The sequence below is a fragment of the Acipenser ruthenus genome, chromosome 13 (genome assembly GCF_902713425.1).
Source record: "Acipenser ruthenus chromosome 13, fAciRut3.2 maternal haplotype, whole genome shotgun sequence".
NCBI classification, from domain to species: Eukaryota; Metazoa; Chordata; class Actinopteri; order Acipenseriformes; family Acipenseridae; genus Acipenser; species Acipenser ruthenus.
Genome location: NC_081201.1, coordinates 10,516,532 through 10,539,134, shown reverse-complemented (window position 1 = coordinate 10,539,134; position 22,603 = coordinate 10,516,532). Strand labels below are relative to the sequence as shown.

The window sequence follows — 22,603 nt, the reverse complement described above, 5'->3', positions numbered from 1 at the left end:
CCAGCCATTCGAGGGAGAGCCTTTACTGTGCCATGTCTGTCCCCCAGGTACAAGGACGCACTGGTGCTGTTGCTCCAGGAGGTGCTGAACCGGATCCAGTTCCGCTACAACCAGGCCCAGCTGGAGGAGCTAGACGACGAGACACTGGATGATGATGTAAGCAAGAGACCCCCGATCCAATGTGTACAGAGACACTATGCATAGTTTAGCAATTAATCTTAATGAGTATTTGTGCAGATTTGGCGAGTCCTATTGAGGATATAAGCCATTCGGCATGTGTTGGTCAACATTGAGTGGTCAAACTGGTAGATGTTCAAACAGACATGAGTTGCCTTCAGCATTAAATGAAGAGAAACACTAAACCGTTCCCACAGTGGCTCACCTGGTAAAGACATAATCCTGATATGTGCATGGTGAGCATCTGCTGTCAAGCTTCTGAGTGTAAAGAAGCTACTGGAGAGTAAGAAAGAGAAACTCAAAACAAGGACTCATTCTGTTTGTATAGTACCAGTAGTCCATTAATTGAGTAATCTAAGTATCCACAATGAAGATGAGGATTTGCGTTTTATCATTTTGTAGTGTGAATCGGCACGGCTGTGCAGGTTGTTCTCGCGGCTCCTCTTCATTTCATTTCCCTTCGTCTCCACAGCAACAGACAGAATGGCAGCGCTATCTGAGGCAGAGCCTGGAAGTCGTGGCCAAGGTCATGGAGCTGCTTCCCACGCACGCCTTCTCCACACTGGTAAAAATCATGCATTTCTTCATTCAAACAAGAATGTAGACATAACTTTTAAAGAAAGTAAATAAGGACTAAAATTTGCAAAGAAATGCACACTCATCAGTGAACCTTGATGTGTGTGCGTGTCACATGGAAATTGTTTGTGGGTGTGAAGTTACTGAAAGTCACTGCTGTCTGTTTTTCTAATTCTCCTGGAAGTCCTAAAGGTGGAGTACTAGCAGAATAAACTTACTGAAAATCAGGTATTAAACTGGGCCAGGTCTTATCAGTGGATTTTCCTGAAGTATGCTTATGCCTAGCTGCTAAACAAGATGCAGGATGTTCACATGCAAACCAGCCTGGGGTTGAGATTCTTCAACACACAATTCTTTAGGATTGATCTATCTGACAGTTCTTTGTTATCATAAAAAGTCTACAGCATGTTGTTGTGTCCTGGTTCTCATCCCTGTCTCTTTCCTCTTTCAGTTCCCTGTGCTGCAAGAAAACCTGGATGTGTACCTGGGGCTGCAGCAGTTCATTGTCACATCCGGCACAGGTGCGGCATAAATCTTAAGGAAGCTTTATAATCCCCAATGACAGGTGTTCTTGTTTCTGTATAAAAAGGGAATTTAATCTAAAATAGTACAGGTCTAAATATGCAGACAGACATTATTCTTAATGGATCTGTATTATACAGTATAGCTATGACTAGGCATGGATACAGTATTGATCATTATACTACCTTGTTGCTATGACCTAACCCAGATGTAAAAGGTGCTGTAGGATAGCACTTGGTTGTCAAAAAATATAATTAATGGATACAAACTGATGGGAGTACTTCTCAATCCTGGACCCAATTGGTGCACACAATCTTGAGGTTGTTCAACCTCAATAGTGATTGATTATTATTTATTTATTATTATTATTTATTTCTTAGCAGATGCCCTTATCCAGGGCGACTTACAATTGTTACAAGATATCACATTATTTTTACATAAAATTACATTATTTTTTTTACACATTATTTTTACATACAATTACCCATTTATACAGTTTGGGTTTTACTGGAGCAATCTAGGTAAAGTACCTTGCTCAAAGGTACAGCAGCAGTGTCCCCTACCTGGGATTGAACCCACGACCCTCTGGTCCAGAGCCCTAACCACTACTACACACTGCTGCCCAGTTTGATTGATTGCTTATAAATAGTGTTGGGGCCCAGCAGTAAAATGTGTTCGTCTCTCCCTACAGTACGGAGGCTGAACATCGCTGCGGAGAATGACTGCCGGCGGCTGCACTGCTCTCTGCGGGACCTGAGCTCCCTGCTGCAGGCCGTGGGGAGGCTGACGGAGTACTTCATCGGAGACGTGTTCGCTGCCCGCTTCAACGACGCACTCACTGTGGTGGAAAGGTGATTTGTTTCTCTCTTAATTAGCTTAATTACTAATGAAATCATTTCCATACAGGAACTCGGAGATAGCCTCATATGTCGTGTTTTGTTGTTTTATTTACCCTGGTTTCTAAGCCACCTAGTAAGGTGGTACTACTGTTTTCTCAGTCTGTCCTCGTGATCATGTTAAACCTAGGATTTGGGTTTAGTGGCCCTGGTGTAGGAATGTCATCTCCTATTTTTAGTGCTTTAACTGCCAAGACCAGCCTGAAGGCCTTTCTTTATGAAGTAGACTAATCTCAATGAGGTCTGAGAAGCTGGTATTGCTCTCACTCGGCCAGTGTCTGTCAGAATCATTCCCTGAAGTACCACTAGTAGCCACCAGATAGCAGAATTTCACATTTAGGCAGGTTGTTAATTCTAGAGGTCAACATTTCTTTTTAAAAAATAATAAAAATAAAAACAGATAGAATTCTCTTTGGCAAATGCTTAATAATGAGTGATACAGTACATGCTGTTTTCTTGTAGGTCTCTGAATTTATCTTTGTTTTTTTTTGTTTGTTTGTTTGTTTTTTTTCTTCCACTAGGCTGGTGGAGGTGACCTGCTACGGCTCTCGGATCAGTCTGTACGATTTAGAAACTGCTGTGCCAACTGTGCTTAAGCCAGACCTCATTGATGTGTGAGTACCCAGCTGAGCTGCAGTCACATCATCTACTTTGTGTTTATGAGCAGAACTTGATTTGGCTGTGGTGCATATTCCAAGAACGGTCTGGCAATGGTTAACCAAATAGATTGTGATTCAAGCCATGAACAAATCATGCTTTAATTTTTTTTAAATGTATACACAGGGTTCGTACGCAGTTTAGAAAGTGTGGGATTTTGAGAACCCCTTTTCCAGGTCTGGAAAAAGTATGGAAAATATACATTTTCGTTAAAGGGTCTGGAAAAAGTATGGAAATTTAAGTATTTTTATCAAGAGCAAATGAAAAAGCTGTATTGCGATGTCAATATGGCGGGTCTATAGTAGAAGCGGTGACTACGTTTCAGATCATCTGTTCGATATTGACAGTGTAAAAACGGAATGTGGTTCCCTTTCGAGTATGAAATGGAGCCATCAGCGTTCCCGCAAAGCTTTTTACATATTGAGAAACCTGCTGTTTTGACTGAGAGAGGGTAAATTACACTATGTAACACAATTTTTGTTCCTGGGTAGTAAGTGTTATTTCCTAATTGCTTATGCCTCAAAAGTATAGAAAATGGCTATTATTCCCCACAAACTTTGCTTTTGTGACCAGGATAGTGATATTTTGAAATTGACCTATTTCCAATGAGAAAACGGGCGAATTTGTGTCTTTTCGTTCACATAGTCAGAAAAAAACAACATATGAATCCAAATTAACATGTATTTATACTAAAGTAATACAAAAATGACTACAAAAGATTTAGAAGTGAGTAGTTTTTCGAGATTTACGATTATACTGTAAATCACTTTCACGAATCAGCCCCCAAATGTAGTCTCCCATCATGTTCTTGTTATACTGTCCTTGGTAGCGGCGTTCAAAGTCCAGTATATCCTGGTGGAAGCGCTCGCCTTGCTCCTCCGAGTACGCTCCCATGTTCTCCTTGAATTTATCAAGATGAGTATCAAGGATATGGACTTTGAGGGACATCCTACAGCCCATTGTGCCGTAGTTCTTCACCAGAGTCTCAACCAGCTCCACATAGTTTTCGGCTTTGTGATTGCCCAGGAAGCCCCGAACCACTGCGACAAAGCTGTTCCAAGCCGCTTTCTCCTTACTAGTGAGCTTCTTGGGGAATTCATTGCACTCCAGGATCTTCTTTATCTGTGGTCCGACGAAGACACCGGCTTTGACCTTTGCCTCAGACAGCTTAGGGAAGAAGTCTTGAAGGTACTTGAAGGCTGCCGACTCCTTATCTAGAGCTCTGACAAATTGTTTCATAAGGCCCAATTTGATGTGCAGTGGTGGTGGCATCAGCACCTTCCGGGGGTCCACCAGTGGCTCCCACTTGACGTCGTTCCTCCCCACAGAGAACTCGGTCCGCTGTGGCCAGTCCCGCCTCACACATCTTGGCAGATGCTTCCACGGACTACTTTTACGCTCTTGTCTTGATAAATTGGCCGCAGACATAGCAAAATGCGTCTGCAGGATGCTTGCAGCCTCTTGATGCCATCTCAGAAAAATGCAGATATGTATCCACTTAGGCAGCTGGAACTAAACTGAACTGGTGGGCTTAAGGCCCCTGTATTTATACTACTATTTATATTACTGGAAAGTTCTAGAAGTTACTCCAAGTTTACTCAGCACTGAATCTATCTGGCATGTTCTGGAAAATAGGTACATTTCAAAATATCACTGTCCTGGTCACAAAAGCAAAGTTTGTGGGGAATAATAGCCATTTTCTATACTTTTGAGGCATAAGCAATTAGGAAATAACACTTACTACCCAGGAACCAAAAAAAAAAAAATTGTTACACGGTGTTATCAGTGAGAAACCTTCAGCCACACATTAACCCATTTAATATATTTTTGTTGCATTATACAATTTTGAAACAATATTCCAACACAAGTATCTCAACAATTTACTTTAAATGTAAACAAGACATTTATTGCGGCTCTGCCTCTGATTCTGAATCATACTTTTATAGTATAATGTTTATAGATAGATAGATATGTGTGTGTGTGTATATATATATATATATATATATATATATGTATGTATGTATGTATGTATGTATGTATGTGTGTGTGTGTGTATATATATATATATATATATATATATATCTATATATATACACACATAATGTATATAATGTATGTATGTGTATATGTGTGTATATATATATATATATATATATATATATATATATATATATATATATATATATATATATATGTATGTATGTGTATATATATACAGTATATGTATATGGATATATACAGTGCCTTGCGAAAGTATTCGGCCCCCTTGAACTTTGCGACCTTTTGCCACATTTCAGGCTTCAAACATAAAGATATGAAACTGTAATTTTTTGTGAAGAATCAACAAGAAGTGGGACACAATCATGAAGTGGAACGAAATTTATTGGATATTTCAAACTTTTTTAACAAATAAAAAACTGAAAAATTGGGCGTGCAAAATTATTCAGCCCCCTTAAGTTAATACTTTGTAGCGCCACCTTTTGCTGCGATTACAGCTATAAGTCGCTTGGGGTATGTCTCTATCAGTTTTGCACATCGAGAGACTGAAATCTTTGCCCATTCCTCCTTGCAAAACAGCTCGAGCTCAGTGAGGTTGGATGGAGAGCATTTGTGAACAGCAGTTTTCAGTTCTTTCCACAGATTCTCGATTGGATTCAGGTCTGGACTTTGACTTGGCCATTCTAACACCTGGATATGTTTATTTGTGAACCATTCCATTGTAGATTTTGCCTTATGTTTTGGATCATTGTCTTGTTGGAAGACAAATCTCCGTCCCAGTCTCAGGTCTTTTGCAGACTCCATCAGGTTTTCTTCCAGAATGGTCCTGTATTTGGCTCCATCCATCTTCCCATCAATTTTAACCATCTTCCCTGTCCCTGCTGAAGAAAAGCAGGCCCAAACCATGATGCTGCCACCACCATGTTTGACAGTGGGGATGGTGTGTTCAGGGTGATGAGCTGTGTTGCTTTTACGCCAAACATAACGTTTTGCATTGTTGCCAAAAAGTTCGATTTTGGTTTCATCTGACCAGAGCACCTTCTTCCACATGTTTGGTGTGTCTCCCAGGTGGCTTGTGGCAAACTGTAAACGACACTTTTTATGGATATCTTTAAGAAATGGCTTTCTTCTTGCCACTCTTCCATAAAGGCCAGATTTGTGCAGTATACAACTGATTGTTGTCCTATGGACAGAGTCTCCCACCTCAGCTGTAGATCTCTGCAGTTCATCCAGAGTGATCATGGGCCTCTTGGCTGCATCTCTGATCAGTCTTCTCCTTGTATGAGCTGAAAGTTTAGAGGGGCGGCCAGGTCTTGGTAGATTTGCAGTGGTCTGATACTCCTTCCATTTCAATATTATCGCTTGCACAGTGCTCCTTGGGATGTTTAAAGCTTGGGAAATCTTTTTGTATCCAAATCCGGCTTTAAACTTCTCCACAACAGTATCTCGGACCTGCCTGGTGTGTTCCTTGTTCTTCATGATGCTCTCTGCGCTTTAAACGGACCTCTGAGACTATCACAGTGCAGGTGCATTTATACGGAGACTTGATTACACACAGGTGGATTCTATTTATCATCATTAGTCATTTAGGTCAACATTGGATCATTCAGAGATCCTCACTGAACTTCTGGAGAGAGTTTGCTGCACTGAAAGTAAAGGGGCTGAATAATTTTGCACGCCCAATTTTTCAGTTTTTTATTTGTTAAAAAAGTTTGAAATATCCAATAAATTTCGTTCCACTTCATGATTGTGTCCCACTTGTTGTTGATTCTTCACAAAAAATTACAGTTTCATATCTTTATGTTTGAAGCCTGAAATGTGGCAAAAGGTCGCAAAGTTCAAGGGGGCCGAATACTTTCGCAAGGCACTGTAGATAGATAGATCCCTTTGCAGTCCTATGTCGGACCTGGTCCGACATTGCAATTATTCCTATCAGGTCCAATGTCCTACCCTGTCCGACATCATCAAGAAGACGCAAAAAACTGGTTTTTAGTTATTTTTTCTAATGGAAAAGCCGAGAAAGCCGAGTGGGAGCGACAGGATCTGAGACAAGCCGACAAAAAAAAAAAAAAAGGGCGTATCTCATGAATAGTCAAACTTGCCCCTGGCATCAGATAGGGGCGGCCATAAGGAAACAAGCTGTCTGTTACTGAATCAGCGCACAGAGAATAACACAGACATTTGCAGAGCTTTTTTGAGATGTTATAGTAATAAAATAATGACTTGGATTGCATTATTGATAAGTTTGGTGATAAAACGAGTGATCAGGAGATGATCGATCGGTATGTATGACTATTATTATTATTATTATTATTATTATTATTATTGTTATTATTATTTATTTATTAGCATATGTGAAAGCTATAGCGAACGAAAGGGTGGGGCGGGGCTGGAAATGCCTAGTGAGTGCTTTGTTGATATGCAGGGCCTTTTAAACCCGTTTGACTGTGGGGAAAAAAAATACTTTTAAACAGCGCTTCTAAAATTAACTACGCGTGTGAAAATAAATTGGGCCTGACACGCACTTAATAAATGGACTGCAAAGGGATATAGATATATATAGATATAGATATACATATATATAGATGTTCAAAAGAAACGCAACACAATATCAAATATTTTAAACATGGATATCAAACAAAATCACAGAAAATACAAAAATACAGATCAAAGATTCATAAGTTTTCAGTAAGAAACGTGACACACTGTCAAAATGAAAACATTACAAAATTAGTAATGGGTATGACCTCCCTGAGCATTGTCACAATCCTGGCAGCGTTGATGCATAGACCTGATCAGCCTCTGGATAGACTGCTGTGGGATGTTCCGCCACTCTTCCTGTGCAGCTGCAGCCAGCTGGCGAAGGTTGGCTGGTCGCGGTTGTCTCCTGTGGATGGCACTGGCGATTTGGTCCTACAGATGTTCTATTGGTCTCAGGTCAGGAGAAAAAGCTGGCCACAGCAAGACCTTGACATTGTTTTCTTGAAGTCGTGCAATTGTAATCCTAACACTGTGTGGTCTTGCATTGTCCTGCTGGAAAATCGACACGTCTGGATTGGCTTGCAGAAATGGAAAAACTATTGCCTCAATGTATCGCTGAGCAGTAAGGTAGCCCTCAATCTGCACCAAAGGCGTTCTTGTGTTAAAGGAGATTCTCCCCACATCATCACACTTCCACCGCCCCACCGGTTGGCTTGAACAACGCTACCTTCAGACAGGCCACCTTCAATCATGCCGATAGCAACCAGGCAATCTTCATTACTCAAGTGGGGCATGGTTGTGTCTTTCGCTGTTCTTGCATTAATTAGTCTTTTGGAATGGCTATTAATACATATTCTTAATCAACTCATTTTGGCAATTTTAACTCAACTCAAATACCAAACCACTGAGCACCTGGCATTTTTATGAAATCGCATGACTTGAGCTCAGTATTGTGTTATCCCAAGGAACAATACTACTCAAACAATCAACAAACCTATATGCTCACTATTTAAAATGTAAATAACATTATGTATGTTCCCAATGAGCTATTGATGTAAAACTTAGACTGTTGTGTTTTCATTGTGTGCATCAGTGTGTGTATGTGTCTGTGTCTGTGTGTGTGTGTAATTATATATATATATATATATATATATATATATATATATTATAGCATTTATATATGGCATTTATATGAAGTTTACCTTTTTATGAAGCCTGTCTGAGATCCTATACAGCCCTGTCAGTTGTTATCGGATACAGACTGCATGCTTAACTGGTAGCCTGCATAGAATTGCTTTATACTACTGCATAAAACATTGGTGTCTGCACTGCCTTCAGTTGTAACCATCTTTAGGGCTACTATTTTTTTCCATTCTTGGGGAATCCCCCCCCCCCCCCCACCACTTTTTATCACTTTTTTTTTCTTCCCTAAATCACTCTTGTAGTAGTACGTAAAGCACCTGAAGACACTTCAAACTTGTCATAATGTTTATAGACATCATGGCTCATTGCTGGCATTAAAATAATTAGAAATTCCCATCCCACTCCATAGAAGCAGAATCACCAGGCGCCTGCTTTGCTCCCCCCCTGTACGAGTAGATTCACTAGCGCCCGAGCGAGCTCTGCATGAATGTGACGTGCATTTTTACAGAGGGAAATCAGAGAATCAGCTGCAAGACGGACACAAATATGCATATGTTATTGCTTTGCAAGAATGCTCTCAAAATGATAGGTTTACCTCGAGATGGTGGAGTCTCGATTTTAAGGTTGATATTTATTAACTGAAAGTTAATCCCATTGTGCCACTGGTACAGTAATTTAATATTACACACCACCGCATATGTGTTTTGGTGTGCTGCACTGGTTTGTAAGGAAGTGAAGAGTGACCACCCCTCTCTGTTACAGCCATGCCCAGTCCCTGGCAGCCCTGCAAGCCTACTCTCACTGGCTGGCCCAGTTCTACAGCGAGGTACAGCAACAGAACCAGGAGCGATTCGTGTCTCTAATCACCTCCGCCATGGATGCCACCACACCTCTCATTGGTTCTAAGGTGCAGCTACTTTTGTAAAACTTTATTTTAACCTGAACAATTCTAAGTTGCTAAATGGGCCTGGCACAGGGCACCATCTCTGTTTATAGTTATGACAATACGGTGACATACAATTATTATTATTATTTTTAAAACTGTCTTTAATTATCAGAGTAGAGTTTCACACACCATTTACATGTACTGCAAAAATCTGATGGATGTTATGTATGGACAGTGTGTGCACCATAACCACAGACGCATGATTTTATATTTTCCAGGAAGGTACATTTGAAATAGCACAAGTAGTAGTTGACAAGTACAGTACAATCTTGTTAGAACTAGTGGTTAAACTCATTCTTACAGATGCCTTATTTTGCTAATAATAATAATAATAATAATAATAATAATAATAATAATAATAATAATAATAATAATAATAATAAATTGGTCATTTAGCAGACGCTTTTATCCTAAGGACTAGGGGGTGAACAATGCATCAAAACTGCCTCTGCAGAGTCACTTACAATAGGACCTCGGTTTTACGCCTCGTCTGAAGGACGGATGTAACACTCACAGGTGATTGTGCCTCTTGCCGTTTTCAGGTGCCGGAGAAGTTGTTGCTGTCAGCGTGCCATTTGCTGGTGTCCATTTCCACAACGGTTCGGCCAGTGTTCCTAGTGACGGTGCCCGCAGTGCAAAACTTGTTCAACCTCATCACAGACAGTTCTGCTCGAAGGCTCCCCCCAGAGGTAAGCAGCCTACACTGAAGATCTTCTAACGTATGTATAGAGCGAGTGGACTTTGGAATTTGAATTTGTCCTTGTCTGACTTGTGCAGTCCTCCAAGACTAGATCATCTCCCATTTTTAGTTCTGCTTTCCTAAGCTACAGCTGAACTTGCTGTTGAAATTCAAAACCACCTCCCTTATTCCAGGTTGGCAATAAAGCTTCAAAGGGCTTGTCTGCCAGCATTTAAAAATATCTTAAGGGAATGTAAACCATCTGGAAAGCCAACAAGGTTTGGTGTCCAGTGAAGTAAAATGCACAGTACGCTTGGAAGAATGCTGCTACGCTCCAGACGCGATGCGACAAGCAAAACTGCAGCCGTGCGACAAAATGAATAGAACATATACTTTCACACCACAGGCGACACTGGAGCGACAAGAAATAAATAGAATTGAAACCTATTTTTTGCAAGTTGTCCTGCGACAACTAGGGATTTGACCAAAAAGAACAGCTTCAATGCACGTGGAAATGGAAAAATACAGTTTTATGGCAAACATTACTGCAATTGTAAAGATACAGATTTGAAAGGTAATATATGGGAGTCCACTTCGATGGCACTGGATAAGCCTGGTATGTATGATTTATTGCCATATGTGTTGAAATGCCGTCGGAGAAGACACTCATAATTACTACATCACGTTGACGAGTATATACCAGTCTTGATCATAGTTTTGTCAATAGCAATTGCATTGGAATTAAAAATGAAAAATGAAAAATTGCATCGCGTCTGATGTGTTGTGACCTTTAAACTGGAATCCTTTTAGTTTTTTAATAGCTTTAAGTGTTTCAAGCCTGTTCAGTGTGGTGTCTTCTGTGTTGCCAGGCCCAGGTGTTGGTGTGCAGGGCTCTCTCCAACATTCTGCTGTTGCCCTGGCCCAGCCTCCCAGAGAGTGAACAGCAGTGGCACACACGATCCACCAACCATGCCAACCTCCTGTCTGCCCTGACCCGCCACTACAGCCTGCTGAGGGGCAGCGCCAGCCTGCAGCCACGCAGAGTGGGCCTCGAGGACAGTAAGTTTTCATCACCTACCATTGGCTTTGGCTTGTGACTGGTTATGCTAATGAAGGCTAAAAGCCATTGTGACAGGTGGTTTGCAGTGTGCAGGTGTAGTGCTCAGGAATAACACACACAAGACCGTGAAAGTTTGATAAAAACATGTCCTTTATTTGGCTGGGTTGCATGCCAACAACACTTAAATAATAAACACGGGCGCTACACAACAATGTGTATCGCTCCGTGCAAAACAAGGGTTTCAGTCCCGAAATACGACGACACTTTATAATTACACCCAACACAGACTCTGTCACTTCTCCTGACAGTGAGTGCTCTTTGTGCAGGGGTATTGCAAGACAAAATTTCGTGAGACAGTGGTACAATGTAATCCGGGTTTGGTGCTGGCTTGTAGAGACAGCTCCCGGTTAGTGTTTAGCCGTCTGACAAAGACAAATGACAAAGAGTTAGAATGACAAAACATGTTGTTTTGTGTTGAGCAATTAACACTTTTTTTAATCCATCTAATATCTAACAACTTCAAATTTCTAAAGGTAATTACTCGGAAAATAAAAACTCTGGTGGTCTTTACCCTCAATTTACCCTCAATCCTTACGGTACTTTATTTACTGTTGCGCTTTGCCCTCTCCGGGACCTGGCCTGTTTAGAAACTATCATGCCTGCTATGTGGAGTGCTAGCTGCAACTTCAACACAGAGACCAGACCTTGTAAAGAACCGTGCATCCTCAAAAGAATAGCCCTTTTGATAAATTGCAAGTAAATATAATATTGTACATCTTAATAATGTTCTGCTTGCTTGTTTTGCTGTAAACACACCACTTACCAGGTTCAGTTTCCATTGCTTGGGAGTAAGCAGTGTTTTCATAAGGGCTTTCCCTATCCTAAACCCTTTTATATGCTAATGGTAACTAGAAAGCAAACAATGCAGGGACTATTTATAGACATGAGCACAGCTCTCTGGGGTTTGACTAAATTACCATTCAAGGCTTGTACTGTATAAGAACACAAATTTGTTTGAACCGTACGCTGCTGAATCACAGTTTAACTTTACCCATTGAGAAGAAACCGTTGAGGATTGATATTCTAGAAATTGCTGGGACACATCGGGTTCATACTCAACCTCAATTCAAAAGATTAAACTAGTGCAAAACATCCGACAGGCTACAAAGCATAATTTACATCCAGAGCACCCTTTGATATACTAATACAGCAGTGAAGTACCAAAATAAACTGTGCAAGTACAATCAAAGCAAAAACATATAAAGTGTTTTAGGGGCTAGGTTTAGTTAAACATGTGTCTAGTTATACAGACCCTGGTTTAGCACTAATCTTGGACAACTTAGTTACCTTAGGTAAGTTAGTCCAAAACTAGTGCTAGTCGGGGTCTATGAAGCCAGTTGTTGGTGCACAGCTAAACATTTAGTAGCAGTAAACTAGACATCCCTCCTTGTTACCGATACCTATTGCATTGATCTTCTAAAGGTTATATCTTGGAGGGGTGACTCTTCTTTAAATTTGCAGTGTGGTTTTGTTTTGCATGCAGTGGATGTTGATCATTTTGAAATGTTTTCACCTACCTGTAATGTGGCAGTCACATTTTTGGGAGGACATGTAACAGTTCAAACAGTGCTTCCCTTCTTCTCTTCAGTTACAATTTTTCAACTGATGGCGAGAAGGTAATACCAAGACGAAGTATGATGGTTGCCATTGTTTTTCCCTAATGCCTGTTGTGGATCTTGCAGTGAAAGCCATTGTCCACCAGACGCTGCGAGTTCTGAAGGATGTTGTGGACAGCATCTCTGGAGAGTCGACAAAGTCACGGCAGATCTGTTACCAGTCTCTGCAGGAGTCCGTGCAGGTCTCCCTGGCACTGTTCCCAGTCTTCATTCACCAGCCAGGTACAGCACACCTGCAATCAGAGGTGGAGGCAGGATTTCAGTCTGGGGATGGTGGGAAAGCAGAGCTTTTTCTATAATGAAATGTAATGCAGTCTCTTGAATTTAGTTTGACTCTTCCATGTATTTAAAACCCATAAATGTGATGGTTCTAAGCAAGAAACCGTGAATGTTCAGTTTGTTAGGACAATTAATTCCTAGAGGCATATTCTTTTGAAATACCTTTGTTGCTCTTCAGATGTGGAACTCGGAACAAAATAATAATTCAAACTGTGGGTCTTTGTGTGATACTTACTTGTGATGTATGTTCTGACTTTGACTGTCTCTTCCAGATGTGACAGATGAGATGCTGAGTTTCTTTCTTACTCTGCTCCAAGGCTTGAGGGTTCAAATGGGAGTTCCATTCACAGAACAAATCATCCAGACCTTCTTAAACATGTTTACAAGGTACCTTTCTATAAAGCCAAACACTCAATCTGGAGCTGTGCTGAGTAAGATGTGTTTGTATCATTGATGTAAACACCTGACTCGAGATTTTACAACAGTACCTTTTTGTGTGTGATTGCTGTATAGTTTTTGTTACAATCACACATTCTAGTTATGAAGATGGGTAGTGAAAAACTTGAGGATGAAATGGTGAGGGTTGATACAAACATACAATTGTTTGCCTAACCTGATGCTTTTGAGGGCGGAGTTGCTGACCTGCCCTTGTTGTTGTGTCCTCTGAGACTCTCTAGGTTCCCCTAGCAGAGTGGCTCTTGACTATATCTGTATGTATGAGTCGGCTAGAGTGGCTCCTGTCTCTGTGAGTCAGGCAGAGTGTCTGATGCCCTCTTGCCTGCAGAGAGCAGCTGTCGGAGAGTATCCTCCACGAGGGCAGTGCTGGGTGCCGTGTTGTGGAGAAGTTCCTGAAGATCCTGCAGGTGGTGGTGCAGGAACCCGGCCAGGCCTTCAAACCCTTCCTCCCCAGCATCATCTCATTGTGCATGGAGCAGGTCTACCCCATCGTGGCTGAGGTAAGGCAGGCCCAACCACCAGGACTGAGCTGAGCCAGTATGGCACAGTGGTTATATCTGAGGGACAGAGAGGGAGGCTGTTTTGTATAGAGCTGAGAAATTGGGATGTAGGCATAGTGGTTATTGCTGAAGGAAAGAGGGCTGTTTTGCATAGTGGTTATAGCTGAGGGATTGTGACAGCATAGCATAGTGGGGGGGGGGGGAAGCTGAGTGATCAGGGTGGCTGGGAGGTAAGCAGCGTGGCCTAGTTGTTGGGACTTGACTGGGATGGAAAGGACTGGAGAGTGGCATTGTTGCCTAGTGGATATGGCTGGAGGACTTGGAGGGTGGCAGTGTGGCATACTGATTGGAGTTAAGGAACAGTGTAGAATTGTTAGGTATTTAAGAAGCTACAGGCTGAAGCAGGTTGAGTTGTTCTCTTGGGTCCCCACATGTTTGTGTTCAGACTCTGCAGACAGGGTGTGAAGGTGGCTGTGTGTGTTTGTGTGTCTGCAGCGTCCCTCTCCAGATGTGAAGGCTGAGTTGTTTGAGCTGCTGTACCAGGTCCTTCATCACAACTGGAGATACTTCTTTAAGTCATCTGTGTTGGCCAGTGTACAGCGGGGTGTCTCAGAGGAGCCTATGGAGAATAAAGCCCAGTTCATCGCCATCATGCAGGTGAGCAGCAGGAGATCTACTCTACATGAAAACAGACCCGATTTTCCGTTCTGGGGAATAGCAAATTCTGTTTTATCCACTTTTTATGAACTTGGTAATAATTAAAGCTGGGATTTGACAATAAAAATAATTGATCGCTAATATAAGGAAATTAATAAATATTACCACAATTCTTTTATTTAAGTCAAGATTTTCGATCACTTTTGTTGCTGAAATATAAAAGAAAGAACCTGAAGACACTTCAAACATGTTCACATTGTAATTTGTAATTTTTAAATAGCGCCCCTTTTAATGTAAATGCATAATTAATCCTCCCAATTGTTTCTTAGCTAATTCTGCCTTATTTGCGATGTTTAACAAGAGGTGTGTCTCCAGACAGAATGTCTTTATGAAACAAGCGAAGTGTAGTGTAGTGACTACATACTCCTCTTTACACAGTAAAGCAATCAATTGAAGTGACAGCAAAACTTGTAGAATAGTATCCCACCATCTCGTACAGATCATCAGAACATGTTTTAGCTGTGTCTTGCTGAAACGTTGCATTTTTTTTCTTTGTCGGTGCAGCCACCATGTTGGGTTTCAGCAGAGAAGTGTCAGTGAAGTCACATGATCAATTAACTCAACTTGGCTGGGTGGAGTGAAAAACAAAAACCGCGGAAAGGAGAAAAAGACAATACTGCAGAATTGAGCAAAACTTTGTCCCTACTAATTCCGTGATCGTGGAAAATTAGTAGCCCCACTTTTTGGACCTCTTCTGTCTAAAGTGCCATTCAATATTAATATAATAGGAATATTTTGCTTCCTCACTTGTGTGTGCAGGCTATCTTATTTCCCCAGGACCAGGTGTTTTTTGGCTTTTTTTTTTTTTTTTTGAGTAGCATTTTGGAAATGGTGTCCCTTTTTTCAGAACACTCTGGGGGACATTGTAAATTACTTCAGAAACCATACAAACTTCTCTCCTTTTTTATTTTATTTTCTTAAATGCAAAGTGTTTTTTATTATGTATTCTGCTTAGAGATGCATGTATAAAAACTTGTTATTCTATGACCTGTGGGACCTTGCAATACTTCCTGAATATTTTGTTGGAAAATATTGATGTTTGGGCAAATTACAAGACATTGTTTCACCCGAGTGATTGCAATGACATGATACACGTTTATTTTCAGGGTCTTTAAGCAATAATGGACACTACTCTCTTTTTTTTTTTTCTCAAAATAAATATTTATAAATAAAATTAGTTATTCATTCCATTATCAATAATAAGGAAAAAATGTACTTGATGCATTTAGTTTATGAAATAGTATCTGCTTATATCCACTCGTTTCTTGATATTTTATAAATGTTGTAAAAATGTATATATATAATTGAGACAGAATACATTTTCTAATGTAACTGTCAAATACATTGGATTTAACTTTCTTACAAGTTTCTCTGACGCAGGCTGTGATGTCTTTTCTCTCTGCGCTGCCAAAACTTTCTCCTCCCTTTAGACACTAAATGCCCCTCTCAGTGATGTCATATGAAAAAAATAATAACTATCAGGAAGTGAATGTCAGTCCCTCCCCTATCCAATGATATGTGCTGCAAAGTACGATGGCCCTGTAAGTCATCAAAACAAAGTGCTTTTTTTTGTCGTGTTTACACGTTACATGTTTACGATCCCGCTCCTTAAAGGATTAATAAAGATTATTCATCTATTTTTGAATGGGCCTTGTAACATCTCCTGTATGTGGAGTGTGCAGATAACTGGAGAGAGCCATCTGATGCAGGCAATGTGCATTACAGGAGTTCTATAGTGACATAGGTTGACCTACAGAGTTTTATTAAAACATTAACGATTGTGCTGAATATTAGATTTGATTTTCTCAGCACAAAACCAGAATCCCTGCTAATAATTTAGGGCATCTAATATGTAAAGGTTTATATATAGACTAACTTCATGCCATATAGTGTTGAGTTCTGCTGTTTTCCTATTGTAACCTGTGTCCTGTATCCCTCCCCCAGGCTTTCGGACAGTCTTTTCTGCAGCCAGACATTCACATATTCAAACAGAATCTCTCCTACCTGGAGTCTCTCAATAGTAAACAGAAGCTCTATCACAAGGTGAGTGTTGGAGGGGGCTTCTCCAAGCGGAGCTTTGTCTGGGTGAGGTTGGAAATGTGGCATTTCTCAATTTATTTGTATTTTGCATGGATGCTTTACTTCCAGGAACTTCAGGACTTATTCTGTCTGTGTCTCTCGCTCTCTCTCGTAGAAGCTGTTCCGCACCACCATGCTGTTCCACTTCCTCAACGTGCTGCTGCAGGTGCTGGTGCACAAGAGCCACGACCTGCTGCAGGACGACATCGCCCTGGCCGTCTACAACATGGCCTCCGTGGATTTTGACGGCTTCTACTCTGCCTTCCTGCCAGAGTTCCTCAACAGCTGCCAGGGGGTGGACTCCAATCAGCGCACCGTGCTGGGACGAAACTTCAAGATGGACCGGGTATGAGTCAACTGCAGCCTGGAGCCAGGCTCCTGGGCAAAGGCCTTCATTGTGTCCTTCAAACCATGTAGAACGCATTTAGAAATACTGGAATCCTATTCTATATGCCTGACAGTAAATCTATAATTCTAAAATCAAGTGTTACAAATTCAACGGCTTGGGCTGTTCAGTGTACAGTAAATCCATCCCTTCTTCAAACCAGCATTCTGTATAATTTGGCATGGTTTTTGGTTCTGATCAAATCCGTATTGAAATGAATGGTGTGATAGCCTCTACAATCCAGAACCAATATATTCTGGAATCCGGCATGATTTGTGTATCTCTCTCCTGCCTAAAATTGATGTAAATCTGACTCTGTAATCCAGCGGCGAGTCGTGTATTGCCCCAGTACGGGCACGTGAAGGTCTTTCTATGGGAATGGTTTGAACAGGCTCCTGCTAATAACAGGTAAAGATTTTGTGGAGGCATTGTTGTGTTTATTGTACTGTGTGTGTACAGTAACAATGTCTATTTTAAAGTGTTCCAATAATCATTTTACCTTTTTAGGTACAGCATTAGATTTTTTTTTTTTCTTTTGTATTTCCAATTTGAAGACATTTTTTAAAATATTTCGTCAAATGTCTGTCATTAAATTTATTAGGTTGCTTTTATTGCTAAATAAAACTGAATAACCCAAGCTGCCCGATTTTGTGACTTGTGACGCTACTGTCTGTATAAGATGCGTTTTAATAAGCATTCCAAAGTAACATGTAAATATGACTTCTTATACCTGTTCTTGTTCTCAGGACCTGCCCTCCTTCACACAGAGTGTGCACAGACTGGTCAACGACCTACGGTACTACAGACTGTGTAATGGAAGTTTGCCTCCTGGGACCGTGAAGCTATAGCTGCTGCAGTGGACTTCATCGGTATTGCCAGCTGGATACTCCCTTCTTGCTCACCCAGGGCTCCCACAGGCTCTCTGAACCCAACTCTACACCCACTTCTCATCTCTTGGATCCTGACTTCTGGTGGCTCCAAGACGGCTGGCTGCCAGGCCACTGGAGCTGAGCCTTGTGTTGCAAGAAGGGAGCTGCGGGGAAGGACGGGACTTTTGCACCTTTTTTACGTCCGCAGATTTCAATGGATTTATCTATTTTAGTTTGTTTTTAATTCTTATTTACGAATGTCGATGCCAACAATCATGATGAGGCCAAATAAAGAAGGCTGTAGTATTTCAGACGGGTCCCTTTTTATATCATTCCACTGCGCTGAGGGAGGCAGCCTTTTGTTTCAGCACTTTTTTTCTTGATTTGTGTTTTTGACATTGCCTTCAGTTCATCTCCTGAAGGGGAGAATGAACCCCCAAGAGTCTTGAAACTGAATTTTTTGGTCATATCATTCCATGCTGATACTGAAGAGCCATGCTTACTGAATAAAGTGCTTATGTTCTACAAACTTGTTTTGTACAGTTAGTAGTTCATGTGCTGCTTATATATATATTTTTTTATATTATTTTTAACTGAGGCTTGCATTATGATTGTGTATTTGTTTTGGCCATTTTAATTTGAATGTGTTTCTCACTTTTAACCTTGTATGTTTTTGTACAGTTCACTTTTCTTACATGGACATCTATTAAAATGACTTTGTGTAAATGTGAAAGAAACTAATTGGGGAAATTAATATTTCTCATGAAAGCAAGGAAAAATATAAAGTATTTAGAACACTGAATTCTCAGAGGTATCTGGAACATTTTGGATTATTTTTTCATAGCTACTGAAAAATGAAAGGACATAAGGTGGCACCAACCGTTTCCCTCTGGAGGCCTGGGTTTGAATTCAGCTCAAGTGAAAAGTTGGTGGTCTGGTCATCGCCTCCAGTGGGTACTGGTCTGCATCACAAAACCACTCCATCATCTAAATGGTTAACTTGGTACTTTGCACAAATGATTTAGAAATATGAATGATGTACAGCAAAAAAAACACTAGGGTGGGGGATTTAGTAGGAATAATATTTAATAGATTCTTGATAAACCTCAAACCAGTTAACCTTGCGTAAAACTTGATTTCCTTGTAGTTCAGAAAACAGTGTTTTTAATTCTGCCCTGCACATGTGAATTGTTTGGATCAGATTGCAGTCCATGCACCTGCAGTCCTTCGCAATGTCCCTGACTCTTACTGATGAGCATACATGGGAGAGGGAGGCTAAGTAGCATACAGATTAAAAACATCTTTAAAGAGTAGCAGTAGTTTCAGTGATATGAAATAATCAGCTGCTACTGATAAGCAGATTTAAATTACTTTAATTGAGGGGGATTGGGTAATTTGTTGGCTACAACATTTAGGAAGTATTTTTTAAACAGTGTGTGAGGATCTACAGTGGAACAACAGTCTCTTAATGGATCCCATTCTGATATTGCCTGTTACATGTGAAAAAAGTTGATTTAGATGGCCTGCTAAAGATGTAAACTGTACTTTTCTGGTGTCTCATTAACATTATAAACCATGCCCCCATTCAAACCTGTTGGGGGCAACTACACTACACCAATTTTACTGAGTGTAGATCTTGCACTCCATGTTAATGACAAAGAATTTTAAATTCTTTGTCATTTAGGCCACAACAGAATCTATGTAGACAGATGATGAAATATGTTAATGGATATAGCTACCTCTAATCAAGTTGAAAGTGCATTTTCTCGTCATGTCCGTGAGCCAAGTAAAACAACATCTCGTTCATATCTCATAGAGCTGGTGCTGGTTCCGTCTGCGTTCTACAATACAGTCTGCAACCATAAGTTACACAACGGTCAAAGATAACTTGTGTATCGTGTTTCATAGAACTACCATTAGCAAATGACCAACCTCCAATATTTTCCTGATGGTATGTAAGGTTTATTCACAGCCCCTGGTTTTGCTTAAATGTTTATTTTCTGCAATCCACTGTTAGGTAACATCCTCTAGCGGAGCAAGTGGAGCACAGTCTCTCAGTAAGAATATCACTCGGAACGGCAGTTCCAGTTGATATTGCTCTGCTGTCAGTGGAAACGTATTGAATTCAAAGTGATTTCGACTCTATCCCAGTTGCAGGTGTCTTAAACTATAGGCTGAATTGACTTTTGGAAACGCTGGGGTCCTATTGCTTTTAACACTTAACCATTTAACTGGTAGGATTATGGCAGGATAAACGGGCCACGCCCAATAATGTCTGGAAAACCAAAATTAATTTGTGAGAATACTGTTCTCTGGCTCCTACTGTAACTTCTAATCATAACAGCACTTTTCTGAACGTTTTATGCCGCTTGGATGGCATTGTGAGGTGGTGGAGAGGACAGTTTACCCCCAAGAGACCAGGACTCTGAGATATTGTACACTGATAAAAAGACTAGCCGCACGCTACTGTTGAAAGATTTATTCCATGGTCGTTTCCCACCCCCCAAAACTCTTGTTCCTTGATTGCATGTTGCTTTTATTTGGCATGCATTTTTTCAGTGCATCTTGCGGCAGTAAAGGAGGGCAGACATATCTTTAATTCAGCCAATGCAAATTAGTCTAGATTTTAAACCTTAAAATGCACACCAGAAGGCTGGAAGTTAATGATACTACCTGGCAAATACTGGAGGCAGGTAAGGGATTAAAAACTGGATTGCACTGTAGACTGTAAAAGAGCTAGCAGTAGACAACCCCAGTTTCATATTCATTAATATTGTGTTCTAATTTGAAATCCATTAGTCTAATATGGCCAGCCTCCTACCTCAGTCATGCAGAGAAAACTTTGTCCAAAATGACCCTCCTACAAGCCCATGGTATTGAATTCTGTGGAAGATTACAGCACTGAGGAGCCAAGCACAACTACCTTAATGAAGCTCCAACATCAGCTTCAGCCATTTGTAAGGCTTTTGAAGCCCTTCGTGTTTACAACAGTCTGGCAAGTGCTCACGAGTCATGTAGCTCTGCACGTACACAACTTGCAACCGTTTTTGCATAACTTTGTTCTGTTGTGCTGCAAGGAGTGCTAGGTGCAATTTTGATGAAAACTGGCTTTGTGCCTTTGCAAGTCCTTAGAGAGAGAAAATCACTAGCAGGCAGTCACAGAAGAGTCCTTTGTTGGCTCCAAGTCAGTTGAATTGTTGCAAGCAATATGATTTTCATAACCTTAAAATAGTCGACAGACGTAACAGGAATATCGCTGATTGGTTACTAAAATGTTTGTTAATAGCAAAAAAAAGGTGTTTAAACCTTAAAGCACTTACCATTGGATGAATCAAGGGAGGTGGCACGTGTTGATTGGCTAAATGCGACTGACATAGCTTTCCACTTCCTATGTGATTAGTATAAGAACGCTTGTAATTAAAATATCAGGGCTCAGAATACCAACTATTGATGCCTTGGGGTTTGGTGCATGTATTACAATTGATTTGCTTTGCTCCAGTGTTTACTTTGTTCCTGAATAAACTCTTGATTGAAACTACCTGAAGACTGGCTTATTTTTTTTAAGATTTCAAACCTTACACATTTCTGTCTTCATCTCCTGTATATGGTATTCACATACATCTGATTGATATGGATGGTGACTTGTACCACACTTTCACTGTTGTTATATTGAATTTTTTTTTTTTTTTTTACTTAAGTTAAATCAGTTGTTTCAGCTTCAACACTCAGGTTCACTTCCTTTCTGTCTTACAGGTACTATGACTCCATGTGATACATACACTTGTTCTGTGCTGTCCATATGAATTTATGTGGGGTAAGGTGGAAGGGTCATATTACCAGTGACACAAAAAGTGAATAGGGTTATGTCTGAAAATGAATGCTGTGCTACATGCATTGACGTTGATACAATGGCCCTTCATCTGTTTACTCCAGGTGCAATAACACCATTTAAATGAAAAGGGAAGACCCCAGTAATGCTGCAAAACAAGTATGAAACAACTTGAATGGACTTCAGAGTCCCTAAACTAACCTTGAGTTTCAAGTTTCCATCACGAAGCAGCTGTCACAGGTTTGGATCAGGGTTCTCAGCCAAGCAGCTCAGTTGTGGCAATGTGATACCAGTATTTTTAAAGACATGAGAACCAACTAAAAGAAGTCCTTTGGCTTGTGGTATATCCACACAGCATGTGTTTAAAGTATTTTAAGTGTGTGTTGGAGAAAGATTCAGGAATGAGGACTGTAACCTCATTGCCTTGTTTACTATTAATGCAGGCCTTGAAAGTCCTGCTCCTTCATTTACATTACTGCTTTTTTGTTAGTTTTAAACTAGTTTTGGCTTTCAACAGAAAGAACATTAAACAACAAAATCGATACTCTTATCAGTTTGTTAACTTTGGAATGGGCTGGCCATTTTATCTAAATAAATGTTTTTCTATCTGCTATGAACAGAAAGATGTAGACTTTCTCCATCAGCCAATTGTAGGTTACTGTAATGCTGCGCCCCTAG

At 40.5% G+C, this 22,603-nt stretch overlaps 1 protein-coding gene across 2 annotated transcripts in view; it reads left to right on the top strand.

Moving 5' to 3' along the window:
* LOC117418197 (exportin-6-like) overlaps positions 1-21,634 on the top strand; it is a 47,710-nt gene extending 26,076 nt beyond the window's left edge. Inside the window, exons 10-25 of one of the 2 annotated variants that reach the window (XM_059035653.1) lie at positions 48-156; positions 650-742; positions 1,205-1,274; positions 1,967-2,126; positions 2,693-2,785; positions 9,213-9,357; positions 9,939-10,085; positions 10,945-11,134; positions 12,878-13,033; positions 13,363-13,477; positions 13,875-14,046; positions 14,542-14,703; positions 16,708-16,806; positions 16,958-17,188; positions 17,554-17,635; positions 17,974-21,634. In XM_059035653.1, the coding sequence (XP_058891636.1) occupies positions 48-156; positions 650-742; positions 1,205-1,274; positions 1,967-2,126; positions 2,693-2,785; positions 9,213-9,357; positions 9,939-10,085; positions 10,945-11,134; positions 12,878-13,033; positions 13,363-13,477; positions 13,875-14,046; positions 14,542-14,703; positions 16,708-16,806; positions 16,958-17,188; positions 17,554-17,589 (1,978 nt within the window). In that variant the 3' untranslated portion in view covers positions 17,590-17,635; positions 17,974-21,634. The remainder of the gene's footprint in view (positions 1-47; positions 157-649; positions 743-1,204; positions 1,275-1,966; positions 2,127-2,692; positions 2,786-9,212; positions 9,358-9,938; positions 10,086-10,944; positions 11,135-12,877; positions 13,034-13,362; positions 13,478-13,874; positions 14,047-14,541; positions 14,704-16,707; positions 16,807-16,957; positions 17,189-17,553; positions 17,636-17,973) is intronic. The other variant, XM_034030932.3, reaches the window with a different exon arrangement.
* Positions 21,635-22,603: the final 969 nt, after the last annotated feature.